The sequence below is a fragment of the Lagenorhynchus albirostris genome, chromosome 5 (genome assembly GCF_949774975.1).
Source record: "Lagenorhynchus albirostris chromosome 5, mLagAlb1.1, whole genome shotgun sequence".
NCBI lineage: Eukaryota > Metazoa > Chordata > Mammalia > Artiodactyla > Delphinidae > Lagenorhynchus > Lagenorhynchus albirostris.
Genome location: NC_083099.1, coordinates 62,525,363 through 62,547,650, shown reverse-complemented (window position 1 = coordinate 62,547,650; position 22,288 = coordinate 62,525,363). Strand labels below are relative to the sequence as shown.

Below are 22,288 nucleotides of genomic sequence, written 5' to 3'. Positions count from 1 at the left end.
TGTCCCTGATGCTGGGTCTCTTTGTGTCCTTCAGATACAACTCTGTGCTGAACAGCTGCTGCCTGAGGCCTGACCTGGCTATCCTTCCCAACAGTGACCTGACGGAGGTACAAGTCTTCTGTCCCTGGTGGGCCAGGGTGTTTAGCAGAGAGGATTCTGGAATATAGGTGGCAGGGCTATGCCAGAGCCACCTCCTAGGAGTGCATCTTAAATGCATGGGAGAAGAACCTACACGGGAGTTTTACTTTCGCTGGGACTTTATGTTAGGAAAGCATTTGGTCCTTAGGGCAGGAATATCAACACTACCTGGTTTTTTGTTTCTTTGTTTTTGTTTGTTTTTGCTGTACGCGGGCCTCTCACTGTTGTGGCCTCTCCTGTTGTGGAGCACAGGCTCTGGACCTGCAGGCTCAGCAGCCATGGCTCACGGGCCCAGCCGCTCTGCGGCATGTGGGGTCTTCCCGGACCGGGGCACGAACCCGTGTCCCCTGCATCAGCAGGCAGACCCTCAACCACTGCGCCACCAGGGAAGCCCCAACACTACCTGTTTTAAGCATATAAATATTTCATGTCATGTGGATTTTAAACAAAATCCCATTGTTGGTTCAGAATTCATGTTTTCTACCCTATTCATTTTTTTTTTTTTTTTTGCGTTATGCGGGCCTTTCACTGTCGTGGCCTCTCCCATTGTGGAGCACAGGCTCTGGACGCGCAGGCTCAGTGGCCATGGCTCACAGGCCCAGCCGCTCCGCAGCATGTGGGATCTTCCCGGACTGGACTGGGGCACGGACCCGTGTCCCCTGCATCAGCAGGCGGACTCTCAACCACTGCGCCACCAGGGAAGCCCCTACCCTATTCATTTTTAAAACCAAAGTCAAGCATGTGCTTGTTGAGCTTCTTCCCCTGAACTTCATTCTGCCAACTTCCTTACTCACACATGGTTTCTAGAGAGGCCTCTCCCTCTAGAAAGAAAGAGTCCTTAGCACAAACCCGCCTTTCTTTGCTTCTCTGCCCTGGAACAGTTCCCAGAGGCTTGTCTTTGGAACTGGCTAGTGCCTTCAGTGTTGACACTCACCTCCCATGACCTGTCCTGGAGGTTTCTGGGGCTGACTCTTTTATTCAGCTGACTTCAGTTTAAGCCCTCAAACCAGATTTGAATGGTTTGATTAGTTGACTGGTTCTCAGATCCTGGTCCCCTGATTAGCAGCAAATCAGTAGCATCACTGCAGATTCTCAGCCACACCCGAGACCTACTGAATCCAAGACTCTAAGGGTGGGGCTCCACAATATGTTTTAACAAGCCCTGCAGGTAATTCTCATACATGTTCTTATTTGAAAACCTCTGAATTAATTGAATTTTTTTTAAGGATAAGATTTTTTTTAAAAATACAGAGCCAGTTGCCGTTTGACAATTGATATTTTTTTCATTCGTTTATTTAGTAATATTTATTAAGTGCTTGTTATATGCCGGCTGCATGTGCAGAAGCTGCTGGGGGCACTGGGAATATAAAAGAAAAGGACAATAGTCTGTGTCCTCAAAAAGCTTACAATCGAGAGAGACATCCCGACAAATAGGCACAAAATAGGCTGATGAAAGAGTCCCCTTTCTTTTGGGTGTTAGTGGAGAGGGGGAGGGGAGACTTCACAGAGGAGAGGACGCCAGAACTGAGCAGACACAGTATAGGAGAAGGCATGACAGTGGTGGTGTGTGTTCATAATAGACACACAATTGAAAATGCTCAGATCCCAGGGTATGGAAGGGGGATTGACACTGGAGGCTGAGAGTTGCTGGGAAACCAGGTGGTAAAGGGCCTGCCTTGTCTGCCATATTTGGGGGCTTAGATTATGTTCTTTAGGACTAAGCAAGGGTGGGACATGGTCAGCTTTGTGTTTTGGAAAGGTCTTTCTGCCCATGGAGAATGGATTGTAGCGGGGCATCAAGAGGGCGTGTCGAGGCTCAGATACAGGATTGGTTAGGAACCAGATGGTGGTGGGAGGGGAGGAGGCATCCGGGCTGATGCCCCCCCAGTTCTGTGTGGGCCCTGGAGGACATGGCAGCACTTCATCCAGGTGGGGAAGTGAAGAGAAGAAGCTGGTTTGGGTGGGGGAGATGTGAGGTGACTGGGGTGATCACTGAGCATTGTTCTGGACTTGAGCTGGAGGCTTCCCATGCTTTCTGGGCTCCTGTAGATTGGCGAGCGTGGAGCCAACCTGAGTGGTGGGCAGCGCCAGAGGATCAGCCTCGCCCGGGCCTTGTATAGTGACCGAGACATCTACATCCTGGATGACCCCCTCAGTGCCTTAGATGCCCACGTGGGCAACCACATCTTCAACAGTGCTCTCCAGAAGCACCTCAAGTCGAAGACGGTTCTGTTCATTACCCACCAGTTACAGGTATGGTGCTTCCTTCCCCAGGCTCCCCACCTTGGCTTGAGAAATCAGAAACAGGGAGGTGGGCTTGGTCCAGGTACCTTTGTGGGGCTCCTAGAGGTCCCTGGAATCATGAGTGTTCACTTGCTCAGCAAATAGCCCCCTGTCCCATTGTACTAATAAAGCTTGTTATATCAGATGGCCATCTGAATCAGAGATCCTTGGAGCATGTTAGCTTCTGCATGTAAATCAGTAAGTGAAAGGGCTGAGAGCAGTAGACTGAAAATGGAGTTTGGGTATGAGACAGTTTGGAAAGGGTTGTGTTAACATCTATGCGCGAGTGGGAACTGTTTAGGGAAAACAAGTTCTTCTCCCTCTGTCGTTCCATGACCAGCAGCCACTTCAGAGAGCAGCTCAAGGATATTACCATCTGCTTTGCATATGTTGTCAAGTCTGGGGGGCTAAGCCCCCATTCTGCCACAGAAAGACTGTAATTATATGTACTTCTGAGCGCAGGGAAGGGATGTGAGGTTTAATGCAGGCCTTTGTGTGTCTTCATCAGCAGATTTATGTCAAAAATTAGAGGAACTGGTTTTTGAACTACATCACGAGGCAGGACAAACTAAAGCAGGGGTTCTCAGTCTCAGCACAGTGGGGTTTGGGAGCCAGAGAGCTCCCTCTTGTGGGGGGCTTGTCCTGTGCATCCCTGGCCTCTATCCACCAGATGGCCGTAGTACCCCCTCCCCCGCAACTGTAACAACCAAAAATGTCTCCAGATATTACGAAGTATCCTCTGGGGGGCTTGTTCACCTCCAGATGAGAACCGCTGAACTAAGGTCTAGGCGTTTGGATGTATTCGCACAAGTATCGGCCACGCTATGTTGTCCCTGTCTTTGTCTCCAGTACCTGGCTGACTGTGATGAAGTGATCTTCATGAAAGAGGGCTGTATTACAGAAAGAGGCACCCACGAGGAACTGATGAATCTAAATGGTGATTATGCTACCATTTTTAATAACCTGTTGCTGGGAGAGACACCCCCAGTTGAGGTAAGATTCGTGGTGTGTGTGTGTGTGTGTGTCTTTCCAGCAAGAGAGATAGGACCGTAGTGAGTGATGGAGAAATCTCAGCTGAACTCATTGTCCGTGTCTTGTTGGCAGGGGCCCTGTTCTCTGGTGACCAGACTGCTGTGCTTTAGTCCGCATACTGGTTCTATTCTGCGAGGGCAGGGTTGTGGGGTTAGAGAACCGAGGTCTTGTGTCACGGAGAGTTTATCAGCAAGGCAATGACAAGGAGAAGGACGTGGCCTCAGTGTGTGCTGCTGTTCAGTCATAACTTAGCTTCCTAAACTCCATCAAATCCTGACTGAAACATTAGGAAGCTCCTTTCTTAATAATCAAATGAATAAGGTGGCAGAGAAGAGACATTAAATACTGCATACATTTGAAAATTATCTATGGTGTCTTGGCTGCCGACTTGGCACTCATTAACTAGTACCAGCTGTGTCCCAATTCCTGGATTAGGCACTTTATAGCTGTCATCCCGTTCAGCCATTTTAACAGAGCTCTGCGGCCAGATACGATTATCCTCCACTTGTACAGCTGAGGAAACGGGGGCTCAGAAGGGTTAAACAGCCTGCTGGAAAGGTCAGTTTGACTCCAAAGTGCTGTGCTGCCGGGCCTCCTGCAGCAACACGGAAAGCTGGCCGCCCGTTCTGGGCTCTCAGTTAGGCAAAGACAAGGGCGTGCGTAGAGCTGGCTCTCATATTGACCTTTTTATCCTCTGGTCGCCTTGGGTCCTAGGAGTTCACTCAGGCTGGGCTAAAAGCCGCTTCTTAGCTACTAGGTCATTTTGATGTTGAGTAAGATGAAAGCAAAAAGTTATTGGGACCTTTTCTGGGACTCTTATTTCAGTGTTTGGGTATCATCCTGTTTGATTTCAGGTTCAGTACAACTCATTGTTCATGATGTGTTTTAGGCCTTTTGATATAACTCTGACATTGCGAGTGTCATCAGTACCTGCTATAGAGACACCTGATCCAGATTTGGATTTTATGATCTCTCCCTGTGACTCTCACGGTGCTTTGGGCTCGTCAGATCATTTCCTCCTCACTGTACACATGGAGGGGAAAATGAGAGGGAGAGAAGCTAAAACATGAAATGTCCAAGAAGCAAAGGAATATCGAGAGGGAGCATGTTGAGTGAAGGAGCGTGCTTTCAGTATATCACTTCACTTTCCTGAGCCTCAGTTTCCTCATCTTAAAAATGGGGGTGGCACCTGCCTCTTTGAGTTGGTGCATTTGAAATAATATGTAATGTTCTTATCCCAGTCAGTGGTCAACAAATAGTAATTTTCTCTTTAGAGAGTGCATTTATTCATGCACTGTGGTAAATATAAAATTTAGAGTCCTATCTTATGTTCCAGATGTGGCTCTAAATTTTATATTATTTTCTGATGTTTTTTTCACTGTCAATTTAAAAAATCTAGTTGGAGAGCAAACTGGGGTCATGAGGCTGACAGTGACATAGAATTAAATGTAATAAACTATGTATAGAGAATTTCCTGTATAAAGATATAAGAGGAACTTGGAAAGGAGAACATTAAGTAGTTTCTATTATCTCAGGTTCAATTTGATGAATGTTTCGTAAGTCCCAGTGTGCCCCATTATGGGCAGTTCTGGGTGCTGGGCCCTGTGTAGGTTATAACCATGAGTGAGATGTCATCTCTGTCCTTGAGGGACTCGCAGTCTTCTAGGGAAGACCAATACCCTTATGCTCGTACGTATGTAACAACATATGTACATATGTAACACCACCAGGTCACATATGTAGCAACATGCTGTGAAAGTACTAACAAGTGCCTGGGAGAACAGGGGAGGGTGAACTCTATTCTAGAGGAGTGTTAAGTTGCCTCAGGGAGAATTAAGATTTGAATCCATCTGAATGGGGACAACTGTGATTGAGTTGGGTGAGAGGAACATCCCAAGTGAAGAACCAGGTGGATAAAAGTCTAGAAGTGGGAAATGGCAGTGTGATGTGAGGCACGGACAGGCTAGGGCCAGAATGTGGAGGTGCTGCAAAAGCAGGCTGAGAAGCGGAAGTTTATCCCATGGTAGATCTATGATTTGATTTAGTGATGTGGGGATCAGAGATGGAAAGAATGGAAGTGACCCCAGCTCAAATACTCTGGACAAGTTGGAATGGATGAGAACAGCATAAAGGCTACTGTGTTCGGAGTTTAGGTCTTTAGTTACTTTGGGGAGAGCAGTGTCAGTGGAATGGTAGGAACCCAGCTTAAAGATTTAAGGAGTTGGGGAGGTTACAGAAGTTAACTTTTAAGAAGCTGGATGTGTCTCTTTTCAGTAAGAGCAGCAGCTCGATGGATGATTTGCTAACGTGTCCTTTGGACATTTGTCTGAATGGCCATATCATGATGACGGAGACGCTTTTTTTTTTTTTAAGATTAATTCTAAAAAGGAAACCAGTGGTTCACAGAAGAAAACACAAGACAAGTGTCCTAAAACAGGGTCAGTAAAGAAGGAGAAAGCAGTGAAGCCAGAGGAAGGTAATGAACTTTTTTGAGATGTGTCATTAAAGTTTTTTTTGGTTTTTATTTTCCACTGAAGCATTTTATTTGCACATATGTATTACATCCCTAGAAAAAGGATCCCATGGTTTCCCCTCCAGTGTGTTTTCACACACTTGCTTTTTCATGGTCCATGATGCTAGATGAGGTTGTCAGTACAATGAAACCAAACTGACAGGATGGGACCTGCCATGTTTCTACATCTTGTGTTGCCCATCAAATCTAGGGCTGGGGCTTCCCTGGTGGCGCAGTGGTTGAGAGTCCGCCTGCCGATGCAGGGGACATGGGTTCGTGCCCCGGTCCGGGAAGATTCCACATGCCGCAGAGCAGCTAGGCCCGTGAGCCACGGCCGCTGAGCCTGCGCATCCGGAGCCTGTGCTCTGCAGCGGGAGAGGCCGCAACAGTGAGTGGCCCGCGTACCGCAAAAAAAAAAAAAAAAAAAAAAAGTTTATCAGAAATTACGCCATGTGGTAATTCATGCTGTTTAATAGCATTGTGTGTTGTAGAGCGCCTGGCCTTATATTTCTAGAATACCAGATTTTTGTATGATTGTTGGGAGACCATGAGGCACTTTGTGTTTTCTTAAGCCGAGCAAGGCAACAAGAATGTCCTTTAATCCTGTGCCCTCTTTTCCTCTGCAGGGTGGGGTGGGGGTGTAGGTAGTCATAGCTGAGTCATCTTGACTAAGCAAAAATTGAATCGTGGGTTCATCTCTGCTCTTTAAAAGTCATGCCAACCAATGCAGAGGCATGCCAGCTTTAAGAATGCCTACATCCTCAGAACCTCCCCTGTTACAATGATACACTCCTCTGCTTGTCCCAAGCAGACTGCAGCAGGGCTGTGGTGAAGAGTTACAGCCAAGGTTTTTCCTACTTGATTTTCCTATCCAGAGTCCTTGGTCCTGTTTTTTGAACCCTTTATCTTATCAACTGAAACAAATCTTGGGAGTTAGAAAAGCTATATGCAATACCTTAGGCATTTTCACTTTTGTGAACTTGAAGCTGCATATCAGTTTGCAAAGCATAAGAATAATAATAAATAAAAATGCAGTCCTGTTTTAAAGTTCTTTCTGTTGTGTCACCTCCTCACCTGACGTGTTGAATCCAGGACCTTTCCTGGGTTTGCCACTGCTTTTTTCATTTCCTTGTTCTTAAAGCATTTGGCGTTCGGAGGTGACCATCCTGATTTACCACTCCCTGCCTCTTGTCTTTCTTTCAGTTAGCCACATATGAGCTTTTGAATTCCGGTGTGAATTGAGATGCCTTACTCTCTCACACACAAAGCAAACACAGCACAGAAGCCTGAGACATCTGTCAGTTCCTGCCATAGACAGTATAAAAAAAAATAGAATGTCTTTAGGGGACATTTGTCCTTATTTACATAGCCACTAACCTGGAGACTCACATCGCAAAGTGCTCAAGGCATGTGTTGCTTGTTCCAAGGTAATTACACATCATATATGATAAAGGGGAGAGGCTGCTTCCTGTGGGGATGTTTCTCTGTATTCTCCTGTCAGCATCAATCACCTGACCAGCCCACGGAGCCCCTAGGAAATATCCTGGAATCTTTTCTCTCCTCCCACAGTCAGTCACGCCGTCCTACTGAATTTACCTCCTGAAACTCCGTCCCCATTGCCATGACCCTGGTTCTGGCCTTTATCATCTACCCAGACTGTTACAGCTGCCTCCTTTTAAATCTGTCCTCCACACGAACAGCAGAGAGATCTAGTTAAAAACCAGCCAACTCACTTTCCTGCTTGAGGCCTTTCAGTGGCCTCCCAATGTCAAAGCCGCCTTTTCTAATCTTTTTCTTGATTTGGCACACACAGAAAAATGCCACTATTTCTTTGAGCCCCTGGGATGCATGGTAGAGGCTGCCTGAGGTGGCTGGTCTGGCCATCCCAGGCCCATCTAGTGCACAGCAGGGCCGGGGAGTCAAATCTCTACACCCCTGTAGACCATTCTCTTGAGGAGTTCTTGTCTGAAGGATAAAGTTCAAATGCCTTTATCCCCTGACCAGAGCCTCCTTAATCAGCCTTATCTCCTGCCACTCCTTAGGCACACAGAATGTTCCAGCCACGCTGAATTGGATATCTGTGTATACTGATTTGCTGTTTCCCCACACCTGTGCCCATCATTTCCCCATCTGGCCAACTCTGGCTTACCTTTCAAGACATGGTATGGGGAATTCCCTGACGCGTCCACTGCTGAGGCCCTGGGTTCAATTCTTGGTCAGGGAACTAAGATCGCACAAGCCACGTGGCATGGCCAAAAAAATAAATAAATAACGCAATATGGACTGCATAGAAAGTCTTCCGGGAAAACGCCCTGCTAAGCCCCTCACAGCTCCTGCAAGTAGGTTATGTGCATTTCCTGGATGTTCCCATGCTGCCCTGCAAATAGCTCTAGCGTTGGAGTTCGCACATTTTATTATAATTATGTATTTATTTACCTGTTTGTCCTACTAGACTGTAGAAGGATGATCTGAGCCAGATCTCCAGGGCAGGGACCTGGTCTTAATCTTCGTTACCGCTCCAGGACCTACCTCATCCTGGGCCTGGTTCATAGTTGGTGCTTAGTAAATGTTACATGGATAAATAAATGCTCCTGATGAAGGGGAAATAATTCTCATCTAGAGCTCTGTGAAACCGTAGGCTCCCTTTGATTCTGCTGTTCTACAGGTGACTTAGTTTTGAAAAGCAGCCTTTCCTTTCTGCGTTCACGTTTCTCTTTTCCTTACCTAGGGCAGCTTGTGCAAATGGAAGAGAAGGGGCAGGGTTCCGTGCCCTGGTCAGTATATGGTGTCTACATCCAGGCTGCTGGGGGCCCCTTGGCATTCCTGGTCATTCTGTCCCTTTTCATGCTGAACGTGGGCAGTACCGCCTTTAGCAACTGGTGGTTGAGTTACTGGATCAAGCAAGGAAGTGGGGTAAGGTTCCTCATTAATGGGAAAATTATATGTCTCATAAAGTGGCCATCTCTCCATAGTCCCTGTCTCTCCTTAGGGAAACTGTTCTAGTTTTCAGTTAAAAGAAGCAATGAGCAAGGATTACCCAGGATAAGATCTTGATGAGTCTCTAATGTAACCTCAGCAGATAATTGCTCCCTGACCAACTCACGGAGCAATAGAGCTTATCAGTAGCAAACTGTAGGCTGCCTGCTCTTGTCCTTAGAAAAGAGAGAGGGGGCTTCCCTGGTGGCGCAGTGGTTGAGAGTCCGCCTGCTGATGCAGGGGACACTGGTTCGTGCCCCGGTCCGGGAAGATCCCACATGCCGCGGAGCGGCTGGGCCCGTGAGCCATGGCCGCTGAGCCTGCGCGTCCAGAGCCTGTGCTCTGCAACGGGAGAGGCCACAACAGTGAGAGGCCCGCGTACCGCAAAAAAAAAAAGAAAAGAAAAGAGAGAGGGAGCAGGGCAAAGTCTGCCTTGTGTCTGCCTCAACCAGGTCCCAGAATTTTTATCCTGTACCCTCCCTTGAGCCAAGAATGGCCCTGATGCGGGGTTCTTGGCAGTCCCTGGGAGTCTTGCCTCACAGACCCTTGCCTCCAAACAGAACACCACGGTGACTCAGGAAAACAGGACGTCTGTGAGCAGCAGCATGAAGGACAATCCTCTCATGCAGTACTATGCCAGCATCTACGCCCTCTCCATGGCAGTCATGCTGATCCTGAAAGCCATTCGCGGAGTGGTCTTTGTCAAGGTATGCACCGGTGGGGGCCTCTGCTCCTCCTCTCCCCAGAGGCTGTGTGTTTAGGATTCCGCCTGGCATCCCTCAGGTGTACTCTGAGTCGGGGAGCTCCTTTAAAGCAGGATGGCCCTCTCCGAAGTGACCTGCATCCCATGAGCCTCAGCTTTTTCCTATTAGCCACCTCCCTCCTCCACGACCATTCGCCCTTCTCCGGCTTTGGGCATCGATGTCCTGTGGAGTTGCGACCCCGTGGAGTGGGAGCTGAGCCTGCCTGAGTCCCAGATCTCTGATCACGCTGTGCTCTGCCCCTCAGGGCACATTGCGAGCCTCCTCCCGGCTCCACGACGAGCTTTTCCGAAGGATCCTTCGAAGCCCTATGAAGTTTTTTGACACTACCCCCACTGGGAGGATTCTCAACAGGTTTTCCAAAGACATGGATGAAGGTATTTCTCACTGCTCCTCTCTGTTGTGCTCTGGAGCACGGTGGCTGTCGATGTTTGCGTCAGGAACATTTTAGTTTTGGCATTTTCTCCACATTGCAAACTCTTTAGGCTAAGGACCTATCTGCTTTTTCACCTTTTGTCTGAGTTCTTATTTGATCTTATTTGAACTGAAAACCAGTTCAGAGCATGAGTTAGCATAGAGGCTTTGGACAGGGGCATCTCAGAGTCCAAAACACATATTTACTTGTGGGTAGTGCATAGGTTCCTGGACACCTATAACCTCTGACAGGTTTGCTGGATGCTGGATGTCTCATGGACTGTGCCAGCACCAGAACTTAAATACAGTTGACCCTTGAACGACAGGTTGGCTGAATCCGCAGATACGGAAATACGGATGAGGAGCCACATAGATGGAGGGCTGACTGTAAGTTATATGTGGACCTTTGACTGTACAGAGGGTCTGCGTCCCTAACCCCTATGTTGTTTAAGGGTCAACTATACTCCCGTAGCCCATAATGATAGTGATGCTGCCTGACATTTATTGAGGGCTTACTGTGTACTGAATATTCTACATGCGTTATCCTAATCCTCACAGCAGCCCTATGAGGTGTGGATATCGTGTCATCCACTGAATACACGGAAAAGCTGATGCCTAGAAAGGTTAAATAACTTGCTGAAGATCACACAGCTATTAAATAACAAGCTGGGAATTGAGTCCAGGTCTTTTTGACCCCAGAGCTAATGTTTTTAACTACTGTACTGTGTTGCCTCCGTAGAAGGAGTTTGTTTCCGATGTTGATAGGCCAGTGTAAAGCCATGGCCAGAGGTCACAAGGGATCAAAACCATCACTGATACACAGAACAGTGCTACACATGTGCATGGCATGATCCCATTTCTGTTAAACTCACATACACACAGACAAATGGAAAAAAAGATTGAAAAAAAAAATCAGTGGTATCAACATGTCTCAGATTTGCATGAAAATAGGCGGGGGGAGGAGATGTTCAAAAAACGGTGAAGAAAATGTTGATAACTGTTGGAGGTTCTATACTCTTTCAACTTTTGTGTATGTTTAAAATTTTCCATGATGAAAAATTTCTTAAATGTTAGCGGCAGTTCATTGATATTGGTAAGAAGAAAGACTATGTTTATTTTTTTGCATATTTATTTTCCAAATATTTTACAACAAGCATATATTACTTTGCAAAGTGGAAGAAATGTTTAAAGGGGTTGGGCAGCATAGTGAACCAAAAAGAAGGCACAGGGGAGAAAGGTCACTTAAATGCTCTCGGGATAAGAAAAATTAGAGCAACCAGGTTTCCAGATTTTTCTTTGATCAGACTGTTTAAAAGGCAAAAATCATAACTTTCAGTTAGGGATTTTAGGGAGCCTCTTTTTGTTTTTTAAAAATTGGGGGAAATTTAAAACTCCATTTTCCCGGTTTGTGGATCCCAGCATCTGACACGTGTTCCTTTACGGTTTCCCCAGTCGATGTGCGCCTGCCGTTCCAGGCTGAGATGTTCATCCAGAACGTCATCCTTGTGTTCTTCTGTGTTGGAATGATCGCGGGAGTTTTCCCGTGGTTCCTTGTGGCAGTGGGGCCCCTCATCATCCTCTTTTCAATTCTGCACATTGTCTCCAGGTAAACAGGAAGTCTTCATGTCTTCCAGGGCAAAGGATGAAGCCAGAGTTGCTAGTCTACCCCTCTGACACAGAACACATTCTCTCTCCAGGGTTCTGATCCGAGAGCTGAAGCGTCTGGACAATATCACGCAGTCACCTTTCCTCTCCCACATCACATCCAGCATACAGGGCCTTGCCACCATCCATGCCTACAACAAAGGGCAGGAATTTCTGCACAGGTTAGTTCAATGGGGGCCCGAGGGCTCAATGGGGAGCCAGCATCTCAGCATTTAATGAGAGTTTAAGAAGCCTTTCAAGGTCAGAATTCCGGATTATAAAGCTCATTACTAAGAGTATTAGTAATTTAATGATCTCTGGTTAAGATTCACTTGCTTGGTGGAACTCCCTTCTGAGCAAATGGGAAGACAGAAACACAGATTTGGAGTCTGTTAGCTTTCAGTTCTGAATGGCTATATTTGATGGAGTTTTGCTTTTTTTAAAAAATTAGTTTATTGTATTTATTTATTTTTGGCTACATTGGTTCTTCTCTGCTGCGCGTGGGCTTTCTCTAGTTGTGGAGAGCAGGGGTTACTCTTTGTTGCGGTGCACGTGCTTCTCATAGCAGTGGCTTCTCTTGTTGTTTTGTTTTGTTTTGTTTTGCTGTTTTTGGAATGGTTACTTTTATTTTTTTAATTTTTATTTTATAAATTTATTTATTTTATTTATTTTATTTTTGGCTGTGCTGGGTCTTTGTTGCTGTGTGCAGGCTCTCTCTAGTTGCAGTGAGTGGGGGCTACTCTTTGTTGCAGTGCACAGACTTTTCATTGTAGTGGCTTCTATTGTTGCAGAGCACGGGCTCTAGGCACGCGGGCTTCAGTAGTTGTGGCATATGGGCTTCAGTAGTTGTGGCTCGCAGGTTTCAGTAGTTGTGGCTCACAGGCTCTAGAGCGCAGGCTCAGCAGTTGTGGCGCACGGGCTTAGTTGCTCTGTGGCATGTGGGATCTTCCCAGACCAGGGCTCGAACCCATGTCCCCTGCATTAGCAGGTGGATTCTTAACCACTGCGTCACCAGGGAGGTCCGCGGTGGCTTCTCTTGTTGTGGTGGATTCTCTTGTTGTGGTGGATTCTCTTGTTGCAGAGCACAGGCTCTAGGATCATGGGCTTCAGTAGTTGTGGCATGTGGGCTTCAGTAGTTGTGGCATGCAGGCTCAGTAGTTGTGGCTCGCGGGCTCTAGGGCGCAGGATCAGTAGTTGTGGCTCGCGGGCTCTAGGGCGCAGGCTCATTAGTTGTGGCACACGGGCTTAGTTGCTCTGCGGCATGTGGGATCTTCCCAGACCAGGGATCGAATCCGTGCCCCCTGCATTGACAGGTGGATTGTTAACCACCTCACCAGGGAAGTCCCAGAGTTTTGCTTTTTATTATTATTATTTTTTCTTTTTACTTTTTTATCTTCTGAACAGTAAAAGACATTCATTGACATTAGACTGACATTTTATTTAGCTGTTGAATATTGTTTGTATGAGAAATTTATGTACATATATAGTCTGTGGAGATTTGTGTTAACAAGAGATTGAATTAGACTAAAGGTCATTCAGTAGAGGACTGGTTAAATGAGCTGTGTTGTCCCCATGTGGTGGAATATGATATGGCCCCTAAAAAGAACGAGACTGCTCTCTAGGTACTGATAATGAATGATCTCCAAGGTATATCAGTGAAAGAGCAAGGTACAGATGGGCGGGTATTGTGTGCTCCTTTTAATTATGTGTCTGTATCTGTATCATTTAGAATATCTCTGAAAGGACACATAAGAAACTAATAGTTGCCACTGGAAAGGGGAACTGAGTAGCTGGAGGAGGGCAGGAGAAAGACCAACTTTTCAGGATAAAACCTTTTGTACCTTGTGAATATTCTGTCCTGTAGAGTATATTATTCATTCCAAAAATTAAGTAATTAATGTTAAAAAGCAACTCTAAAATAGGAAGATTTAGTTAAACAATTCAGAAAAAGGCATCCTAACTTTAAGTGAAAAAAGTGAAATACGCTGACCGTGTACGTGTGTATGTACATACCCACAGAAGTGTGAGTGCATTGAAAAAAATGCTGGGAGTAAATGCAGCAGAATATTAACTCTGGTTTTAGCTGAGTGGTGAGAGTACTGGAATTTTACAGTTTCCTCTTTTATTGCATTTTCTTAATTTTCTCTAAAGTGCACATATCTTATTGTAAGGAGGGTAGTGATTTTTTTTAAAGCAAAGCACATTTGCCCCCCCAGATCTCCCACTCTGGAGTTCTAATTGTGTATAGGTGCCAGACTTTCAGGTGGGGCGTGATCTACTCTCTAAGCCCCCTGGTGACAGTGGTGTGTTGCTCCTGCAGTGAAAAAGATTGTCTAGGTCTTTTTGCTCTGGTTTAAATCACTGCTCCTGGTTCTTTGCTCCATGGCCTTGGGAAACAAGTGTGTCAGCAGGCAATTTCCACTTTCGGTCCAAGGTTTTCTTTTTTTCTGGTCTTGTGCCATTTCTGCAGTTTACCTTTGTAACCTCTCTTTCTTTGAGGAAATGACCCCTGACCTAAAACATTTTTCTAAAGCTTAAGCAGCCTCTTTATTTGGTCTCCTTCCCTCCTGCTTTCCCTATGCTTTAGAAGTAGATATCTTTCCCTAGCATCTTTAACACGTTTCTTTGAAAGGGTAAAACTAGAAAACCCTCGTGTCCTCCTGTCTGTGGAGCCTGGAATACTCTGCACTTCTTAAGTTTCCATCTCACACTCCTGGTTACAAACAGTATTACTTCAGTATTAGCCCTCCACCCATCGCTCACCAGAGCTTTGGCATCCTCCATGACCAGGGTTGTGTGGTACTTTATTTGCCTATTAGGTGTTCTGTCTTCCTCACAGATACCAGGAGCTACTGGATAACAACCAGAGACCCTTCTTCTTGTTCACGTGTGCGATGCGGTGGCTGGCAGTGCGGCTAGACCTGATCAGCATTGCCCTGATCACCACCACCGGGCTGATGATTGTTCTCATGCATGGGCAGATTCCCCCGGCCTACGCGGGGCTTGCCATCTCCTATGCTGTCCAGGTTAGTCTCTGGGATGGGGGCGTCCTCTTGCTCGTGTGTTGGCCTAGGAGAGAGCTGGTAGGGGGCTCTACCCTAAGCCATTGTTTTACTTCCGACTCCTAGAGCTTTTCCCCGTCTGCTTTGGCAGTAACACTCTGGACTGGTATACAGTCAGCCCTCCACATCCACATGTTCCACATCCATAGATTCAACTAACTGCAGATCAAAAGTATTTGGGGGGAGAAATTTCTGGAAAGTTCCATAAAGCAAAACTGAATTTACTGTAGGTGGGCAACTATTTATTTTTGCCCAACTATTTTCTACATTGTATTTATAACTATTTACATAGTATTTACGTTGTATTAGGTATAATAAGTAATCTAGAGATGACTTAAAGGATACAGGAGGATGTGTATAGTTTATATGCAAATACTATGCCATTTTATATAAGGGACTTGAGCGTCCGTGGATTTTTTTTATTGGCGGGAGTCCTGGAACCAATCCCTCATGGATACTGAAGGTTGACTGTATAGGAATAAAGGGATTTAACTCTGTTGTATTTGTCTATGAAATAGGTGCTATTTTTTTCTTAAATAAATATGATTTTGAAAATGGTTTCTTAATTGTAGGTTTCTGTCTTCACTACCCTTTCATCTCTGGCCTCTTCCTAGTCTTCTAAGAAATATATATCAATACATTTCTTCTGTGTGTTTTATTTTCAGGCCCCTGATTTTCCCAATACTGTTACATATGTAAACCCTTCTGGCTCCTAGGAATGGTTGAAGGTCTTCAAATAGATCAAAGAACAATTGGGAACTTGAGCACTGACTAGATATTTGAAGATGTTAAAGAATTGTTACTAACTTTTTAAGATGTGACAATGGTTGTTTTTAAGGAGTCTTTATATTTTAGAGAGATATAAGCTGAAATATTTATGGGTGAAATGATAGCCTATATGGGATTTGATTCCAGATAATACGGAAGGATGGGGTGGTATAGATGAAACAATATTGGCTGTAAGTTGATAATTTTTTAAGTTGGATGTTTGATACATGGGAGTTCATTATACTCTCCTCTCTATTCTTGTATACGTTTGACATTTTTCTATGTTGGAAAGATAAAAATAAGTAGCCAGAAGAAACCTAAGAAGAGATACGTATCTTCACAGATACCCAAAGATATTTGTCCATGTTATGCAGACTTCCTTGATTATTAGAGGTGGGGGGAGAATCTGTGTTTTATATATGCTGTGTTTCAGAGTCCTCAGTCTGAGGCACACAGGGGCTCTGCATTCGGTTTTGGCCCAGCCTCATTTCTCTTATTTGACCTTGCTGGAAGCATTCTCACTGCTGCGCACAGCTTGATATAATCTCCATTTGTTGTGACTACTACATCAGGTGTAGATGCAAGTATGAAGCACAGCAGTTATTCAGCTACAGTTGAATTACTGGAAATGTAAAGACGGGCGGAAAGCCCTCAGATACAGGAAAGTTAGTGCCAGCAGTACCAGAACGCCACCTGCATTCACTGAGAATTGCAGTTGATTGGGTGCTATTAGGCATTGTCTTAAATATTTAGAGAATGATTCGGTCCCTAAAATCAGCTGCTGCATGTGCCCAGTTAGTTCTTGTAACTTGAGTTGTGATCCCTTAGATGAAGGAGGTTTTCTGGCGTTGGCCTGGTGTGTATTAATAGTAAATTCTCTCTTGGATTCTTGTTTTCCGTTGTCAGTTAACAGGACTGTTCCAGTTTACTGTCAGACTGGCATCTGAGACAGAAGCTCGCTTCACCTCAGTTGAGAGGATCAACCACTACATCAAGGTCAGGCTGCTACAGGCCTTTTGCTACAATCTGACTTTTCATGGAGCAGTTTTACCCTTTTACAGCCTCGAGTAAATGTCCCAGGAGGATGCTTGTTTTCTCTGCCTTATCTTGTCCCACAGGAGAGGCAGCGGTCTCTCCAGCATGTGTGGAGTGGAGAAGAGAATATCTTAAGATTTTCTAAATATATTTGTGAATTGTGCCTGATTGAGAACCTATGTTCATCAGCTAATTTCCAAAGCATTCCTTTTATTTATTTATTTATTTATTTATTTTGGCTGCACAGGGTCTTAGTTGCGGTGTGCAGCCTTCTTAGTTGCGGCATGCGGACTTCTTAGTTGCGGCGTGCATGTGGGAACTAGTTCCCTGACCAGGGATCAAACCCCGGGCCCCCTGCATTGGGAGCATGGAGTCTTACCCACTGGACCACCAGGGCAGTCCCCAAAGTATTACTAATCTCATTAATTCAGTTAAGCTGACTAATGTAACATTTTCCTTACACTATTTAAAACCATGTATTATTTCAAGTCTTAGTCTAGTTTACTTGTTCTTAACCAGGGAAGGCCGTCAGAATCCCATATGGAGCTTGAGGCAAAGACTAACACGGGCCTCATCTCTGAAGATTCTGATGCAATAGGTCTGGGATAGGACCCAGACTTCTGACGTTTTAAAAGCTCCGTAGCTAATTCTAAACTGCATTCACAGTTCAGAAACCAGTTAATGAGTCGGTACTGAGATGATCTAGCTCTTACCACCTTTCCCCAGTAACCCTTGCAGCCCTGCCATGGGGCAGTGTCTTGCTGGTGTCATAGTTGGAACTCGAAAACAGTTGTCTGTAGAGAGAAGCAGAGTCCTGAGTAGTTAGGATTCTCAATTTAATCTATTTCTCAGGAGTTACCTATTTTGTGAACAGCCCAGAGACTTTATTAGCATTTATATCCTTATTTACAGATAATGAATACATTCCAAGTTCCAACTAGAACGTTGACTTACAAACATAGTTTTAAAAAACTAGCCTTTCACTGAGAAGGAGTATATTATGTAAACTGCATTTTCTAGTAGAGACATGCCCTGCTGATTTATTTTGTCAATGAACCTCATCAGTCATAGGATATTTCTTAAACTCATAAATGATTGTTATCAGAAAGAATGGCGGATGGCTATCTGATAAATCTGCTAAAGGCTATTCTTCATGTTTATACATGAGTCTCTTGGCCCAGTGCTCTGGTCTGTGGACAATTTGTGGGTGTACATGTGGGTGTGTAGTGTTTGATTTAATATCACTATTGGTGTGAGTCTCTTGCTGGAAAGGTCAGGGTGATGGTCAGCCATGGTACAGAGTATACTCTGCACAAACCAGTCATATTCCTGAGGACTGGATCCCCACTGCCAGTCCCCAACCTGGATGCCTGTCCCAACACGGAGTTTTAGACTTCAGTCTCCACCCCCGCCTGCCAGAACACTGCAGTCTTTGGCCATTGCTTCCCTATGAGGCTATAAGCTCCATGACTAGTCACCAGAGAGTTTTAAAGCATCGTGAAGTGTGACTGTTGATGACAAAAATTATCCAATGGTTGTATTAAACACAGCATTTTAAAGCTAGAATGGATTTCCAAAATCATCTAATCTATTCCCCACAATTTGCAGATGAGAAACTAAGACGAAGAGTGAAGAAGTGATATGTCTGAGTCACGCAGCTATTAGTGGTGGAGTTTGGAGTAGAGTCTGTCTCTCCTGGACTGACTGAGAAGGCAGGATGCCAGGGCCTCATTAATGTTCCATAAATGTACTTTCCCTCCTTTGGGTTCAGCCCAGTGGTTTTCAAATGATGGAACCCTGTTTCAAGGGGAATATTTTCAGAAAATTCCAATAAAAACTGCTGTGCTTGAAGAGGGATGGAAGGCTTCATGCCTCACATTGGTCTCCAAGAAAGTGTTTTTTGGTTTTTTGGTTTTTTTGGCTGCATTGGGTCTTTGTTGCTGTGCGGCTTTCTCTAGTTGAGTCGAGCGGGGGCTCCTCTTCGTTGCCGTGCGCGGGCTTCTCATTGCGGTGGCTTCTCTTATTGCGGAGCACGGGCGCTAGGCAGTTGGGCTTCAGTAGTTGTGGTGCACAGGCTCAGTAGTTGTGACGCACGGGCTTAGTTGCTCCACGGCATGTAGGATCTTCCCGGACCAGGGCTCGAACCCATGTCCCCTGCATTGGCAGGCGGATTCTTAACCACTGCACCACCAGGGGAGTCCCTACAAGGAGGTTTTGGGGAAGAATTCCTTATGACAGAAGGCAGTTTGAAAGCCACTGCCCTTCCCGAGCTGCTGCTTAGTAGCCGTTGTAAACTGCTAAGTGTAGAGACCACTGTACTTTGTCTCTGTCTAGTTTACTGGTGATGAGCATTCACTGCCAGGGGTCTCTTTCACAGCAAGGGAACAGAGCGGCAGCTTTCTCTGTGTGGTTGCTTTGGGTGTCCTGGTTTTACTTCTCTGTGACAAGGCCTTGCAGCTCCCCCAGAATCTATAGTCAGTCTAAACCAGCCACTTCTGTCTCCCCAGACTCTTTCCTTGGAAGCACCTGCCCGAATTAAGAACAAGTCTCCCTCCTCTGACTGGCCACAGGAAGGAGAGGTCACCTTTGAGAATGCAGAGATGAGGTACCAAGAAAATCTCCCCCTGGTCTTGAAGAAAGTGTCCTTCACCATCAAACCTAAGGAGAAGATTGGCATCGTGGGACGGACAGGATCGGGTAAGGATGTCCTCTCTGGAGAAACATTTGAACCTACCAGAATCAAGTCTGGGGCCCATGATTTCCTGTTTATTGAATACCAGTCTCATCCCTTCATAGCAGATTCCTGTTAGATGAGCAGTTAATGTCTCGGTCTCTGAAACCACTTTTCTAGGCTTATTTTCAACGCTGCTTTCATAACATTTAATGCTTTTTCTAGTCATAAAAGTATACATTCTCAGTGCAGAACACTTGGAACATATAGCAAAGTGCAAAAGGGGAAAGGCGCCCATAGCTCCATTACCCAGAGATAATTACTGCTGACGTTTTGGTGGATATCTTGTTAGGCTTTTTCTATCAACAAGTGTGTTTACAAAAATGAGGTCCTTTTATACACACTGTTTCATGGCCTGCTTTTAAAATTACCAAACATTTTCCATGTCAGTTAATATTCTATGACATGATTTCTATGCAGCATTATATAAAATTCTATTTTATGGATGTACTATCATTTATATTAACCCTGCTCCAATTGAAGGGCATTGAGGTTGTTGTCAATTTTTCACTATTATGAATAGCACTGCAGTGAACATCCTTATTTCTGTGAAGTCAAAATATACAAAAAATTTAAGGTCTTTGTGATGTGTTACCTGTATAGCCTCATATTTATCAGAAGCCAGCATCATTCTAAGTGAGGAACCTATGTTCCTTTGAAGACAAATTATTTTCTTGATCTGACATCAGTTGCAAATAGAGACTAGGCCTTCATTTTAGGCATTTAATTTCACTCTTGTTCTTAGAAATGTGTTACTATATGCCCCTTAGATTTCTAGAGTCAAGACTTGAATAATGTGTTTCTTTCCCTCTTTCCTTCCTGAATAACATTTCAAGATTGAGTCTCGTCTTCTTTCATTAACCTGTTTACCCTTGTGTAAGAGGTCTCTCTGAGTCACTTCTCATTAGCTTTCTGAGTTCCGTGCTTCCTTGGCATCAAAACTCTTTTAGCTTTTTTTTTCTTGCCATTAAAAAAAAGTCTTTTTGAGACAATTTACTTTAAAGAACCTGCTAAGCAGAAAAGAAAAAGCTGCTTCCTCTTTGAAGGAATTATTGCATGTCAAAACAAGGTACTGCCTCTAGGCTTGTGCATTGGAAAGAGAATACCCAGCCAAGGAGGGTGAATGTCCCCACGGCTCTTACTTTGCTTTCTCCCTCGAATTCCCTCTGCTACATTGGCCCCCAGGGGTGCACTGCTCCCCTGAAAGTTCTGACTGACCTCCCTTCCTGTGATTTCCCTTTAACACAGGTAAGACAGACCGAAATTTTCACCAGGACTTTATTAAACCATGAGTAGTGACAGATGAGACATAAACAAAAATAAAATAATTATAAATAGCCCGACTTACAAAGTCTAAACTGTAATCCTAATAAGCTTCTTCTGAGACCATGTCATAGGCCCTGGCTCTCTACCATGGTTGTAACCACTGTGAGGACCTCATTGCCTTTTGTACCAGCACGTTCCATCAGTACAAAGGTAGTCTAGTCTCAGATCTTTTGTTAAAGTGGAACAACTTAACCTGTTTATTTGAGCGCCATTCCTTCCTCAGCTTAAATCTTGAACCACTGCTACGGCACTGGGGAGGGCCTCCACCTCCTCCCTTCTACCTGGGAGGGGCCACTAACCAGATCCTCCAGTCCTGAAAAAGCCAGTTCCAGGAAGAGAGGCCTCATCAAGAACTGTCCTGCTACATGGACTCAGGTTTCCCAACTCGTTTCTGGTAGATGGACCTGAGGACTCCTGCCTTAGGGAGATGGACGTTCTGGGTTCCCACAGGTTGTTTGACGGGGGTCAAATCTCAACAGCAGGACTGTGGCTGCAAACATTGGGGTGAGGCAGGTATTTGTGCCCTCACTGACCTCTGAATAGACAGTCACAAGGCTGCCATGAGAGGTCTTTCAGAACATGGAGCCAGAGGAGGGGAGGAGGGTCAAGAACTGGGAAAACTGCTCTAAAAGATAAAAACCTGTGGTTCTACATCTATCTACATTCTGACTTGCAGAATGGTAGATAGATAGGACTATGTCAAACCTTTTTTTTTGGTGGGGTAGAACACTGAGCTTTTAAAATATTTATATCTTTTTGACAAAGTAGTTTCCGTTCTGAGAATCCGTTTCAAGGAAATCGTCTGAGATAGGAGCAGTTTGAGCACTGACCAGGTTGCCATAGCATTAGTATAGTAAGTTTTAAATAAACTACATGTGCAACGTTAGAGGACTGATTAAATAAGTAAGAGTACAGCCACATGATGGAATTTGTTGCAGCCACTAAAACTTTGTCTTGAAAAGGTAATAATATGATTGAGTGCTTGCTAGGTAATGTTAAGAGGGAAAAACAGTTACAATATTATTTCTCTGGTATGATCTCAACTCTGAGGAAAAAACTAAAAGTAAATGTGTCCAAAAAAAAAAAAAGCAGTAGAGAGATTATGGGAGATTGATGTTAAATCTGCTTGAATTACTTGTATCATTTTTTAAATGAAGAGTCAATTAAGGGACTTCTCTGGTGGCGCAGTGCCAATGCAGGGGGACATGGGTTCGATTCCTGGTCCAGGAAGATCCCACATGCTGTGGAGCAACTAGGCCCTCATGCCACAACTACTGATCCCATGTGCCACAACTACTGAAGCCCACGTGCCACAACTACTGAAGCCCATGTGCCCTAAAACCTGCATGCCACAACTACTGAGCCTGCACGCCACAACTATTGAAGCCCACCCGCTCTAGGGCCCAAGTGCCGCAACTACTGAGCCCGCGTGCTGCAACTACTGAAGCCCTTGCACCTAGAGCCCATGCTCCACAACAAGAGAAGCCACCACAATGAGAAGTCCGCGCACCGCAATGAAGAGTAGCCCCTGCTCGCTGCAACTAGAGAAAGCCTGCACGCAGGAACGAAGACCCAATGTAGCCAAAAAAAGAGTCAATTAAGCAAA

The 22,288-nt window shown here is 45.1% G+C and overlaps 1 protein-coding gene across 8 annotated transcripts in view; it reads left to right on the top strand.

The window, feature by feature from the left end:
* The window catches only part of ABCC5 (ATP binding cassette subfamily C member 5), an 87,882-nt gene that overhangs the window by 48,746 nt on the left and 16,848 nt on the right, over window positions 1–22,288 (top strand). For 7 of the 8 annotated variants that reach the window (XM_060150124.1, XM_060150127.1, XM_060150128.1 and 4 more), the window contains 12 exons: window positions 35–107; window positions 2,188–2,391; window positions 3,271–3,414; window positions 5,827–5,929; window positions 8,694–8,878; window positions 9,502–9,648; window positions 9,950–10,079; window positions 11,569–11,722; window positions 11,814–11,942; window positions 14,600–14,786; window positions 16,497–16,586; window positions 19,133–19,322. In XM_060150124.1, coding sequence (XP_060006107.1) covers window positions 35–107; window positions 2,188–2,391; window positions 3,271–3,414; window positions 5,827–5,929; window positions 8,694–8,878; window positions 9,502–9,648; window positions 9,950–10,079; window positions 11,569–11,722; window positions 11,814–11,942; window positions 14,600–14,786; window positions 16,497–16,586; window positions 19,133–19,322 — 1,736 coding nt within the window. Of the gene's footprint in view, window positions 1–34; window positions 108–2,187; window positions 2,392–3,270; window positions 3,415–5,826; window positions 5,930–8,693; window positions 8,879–9,501; window positions 9,649–9,949; window positions 10,080–11,568; window positions 11,723–11,813; window positions 11,943–14,599; window positions 14,787–16,496; window positions 16,587–19,132; window positions 19,323–22,288 lie in introns of those variants that run through there. The other variant, XM_060150131.1, reaches the window with a different exon arrangement.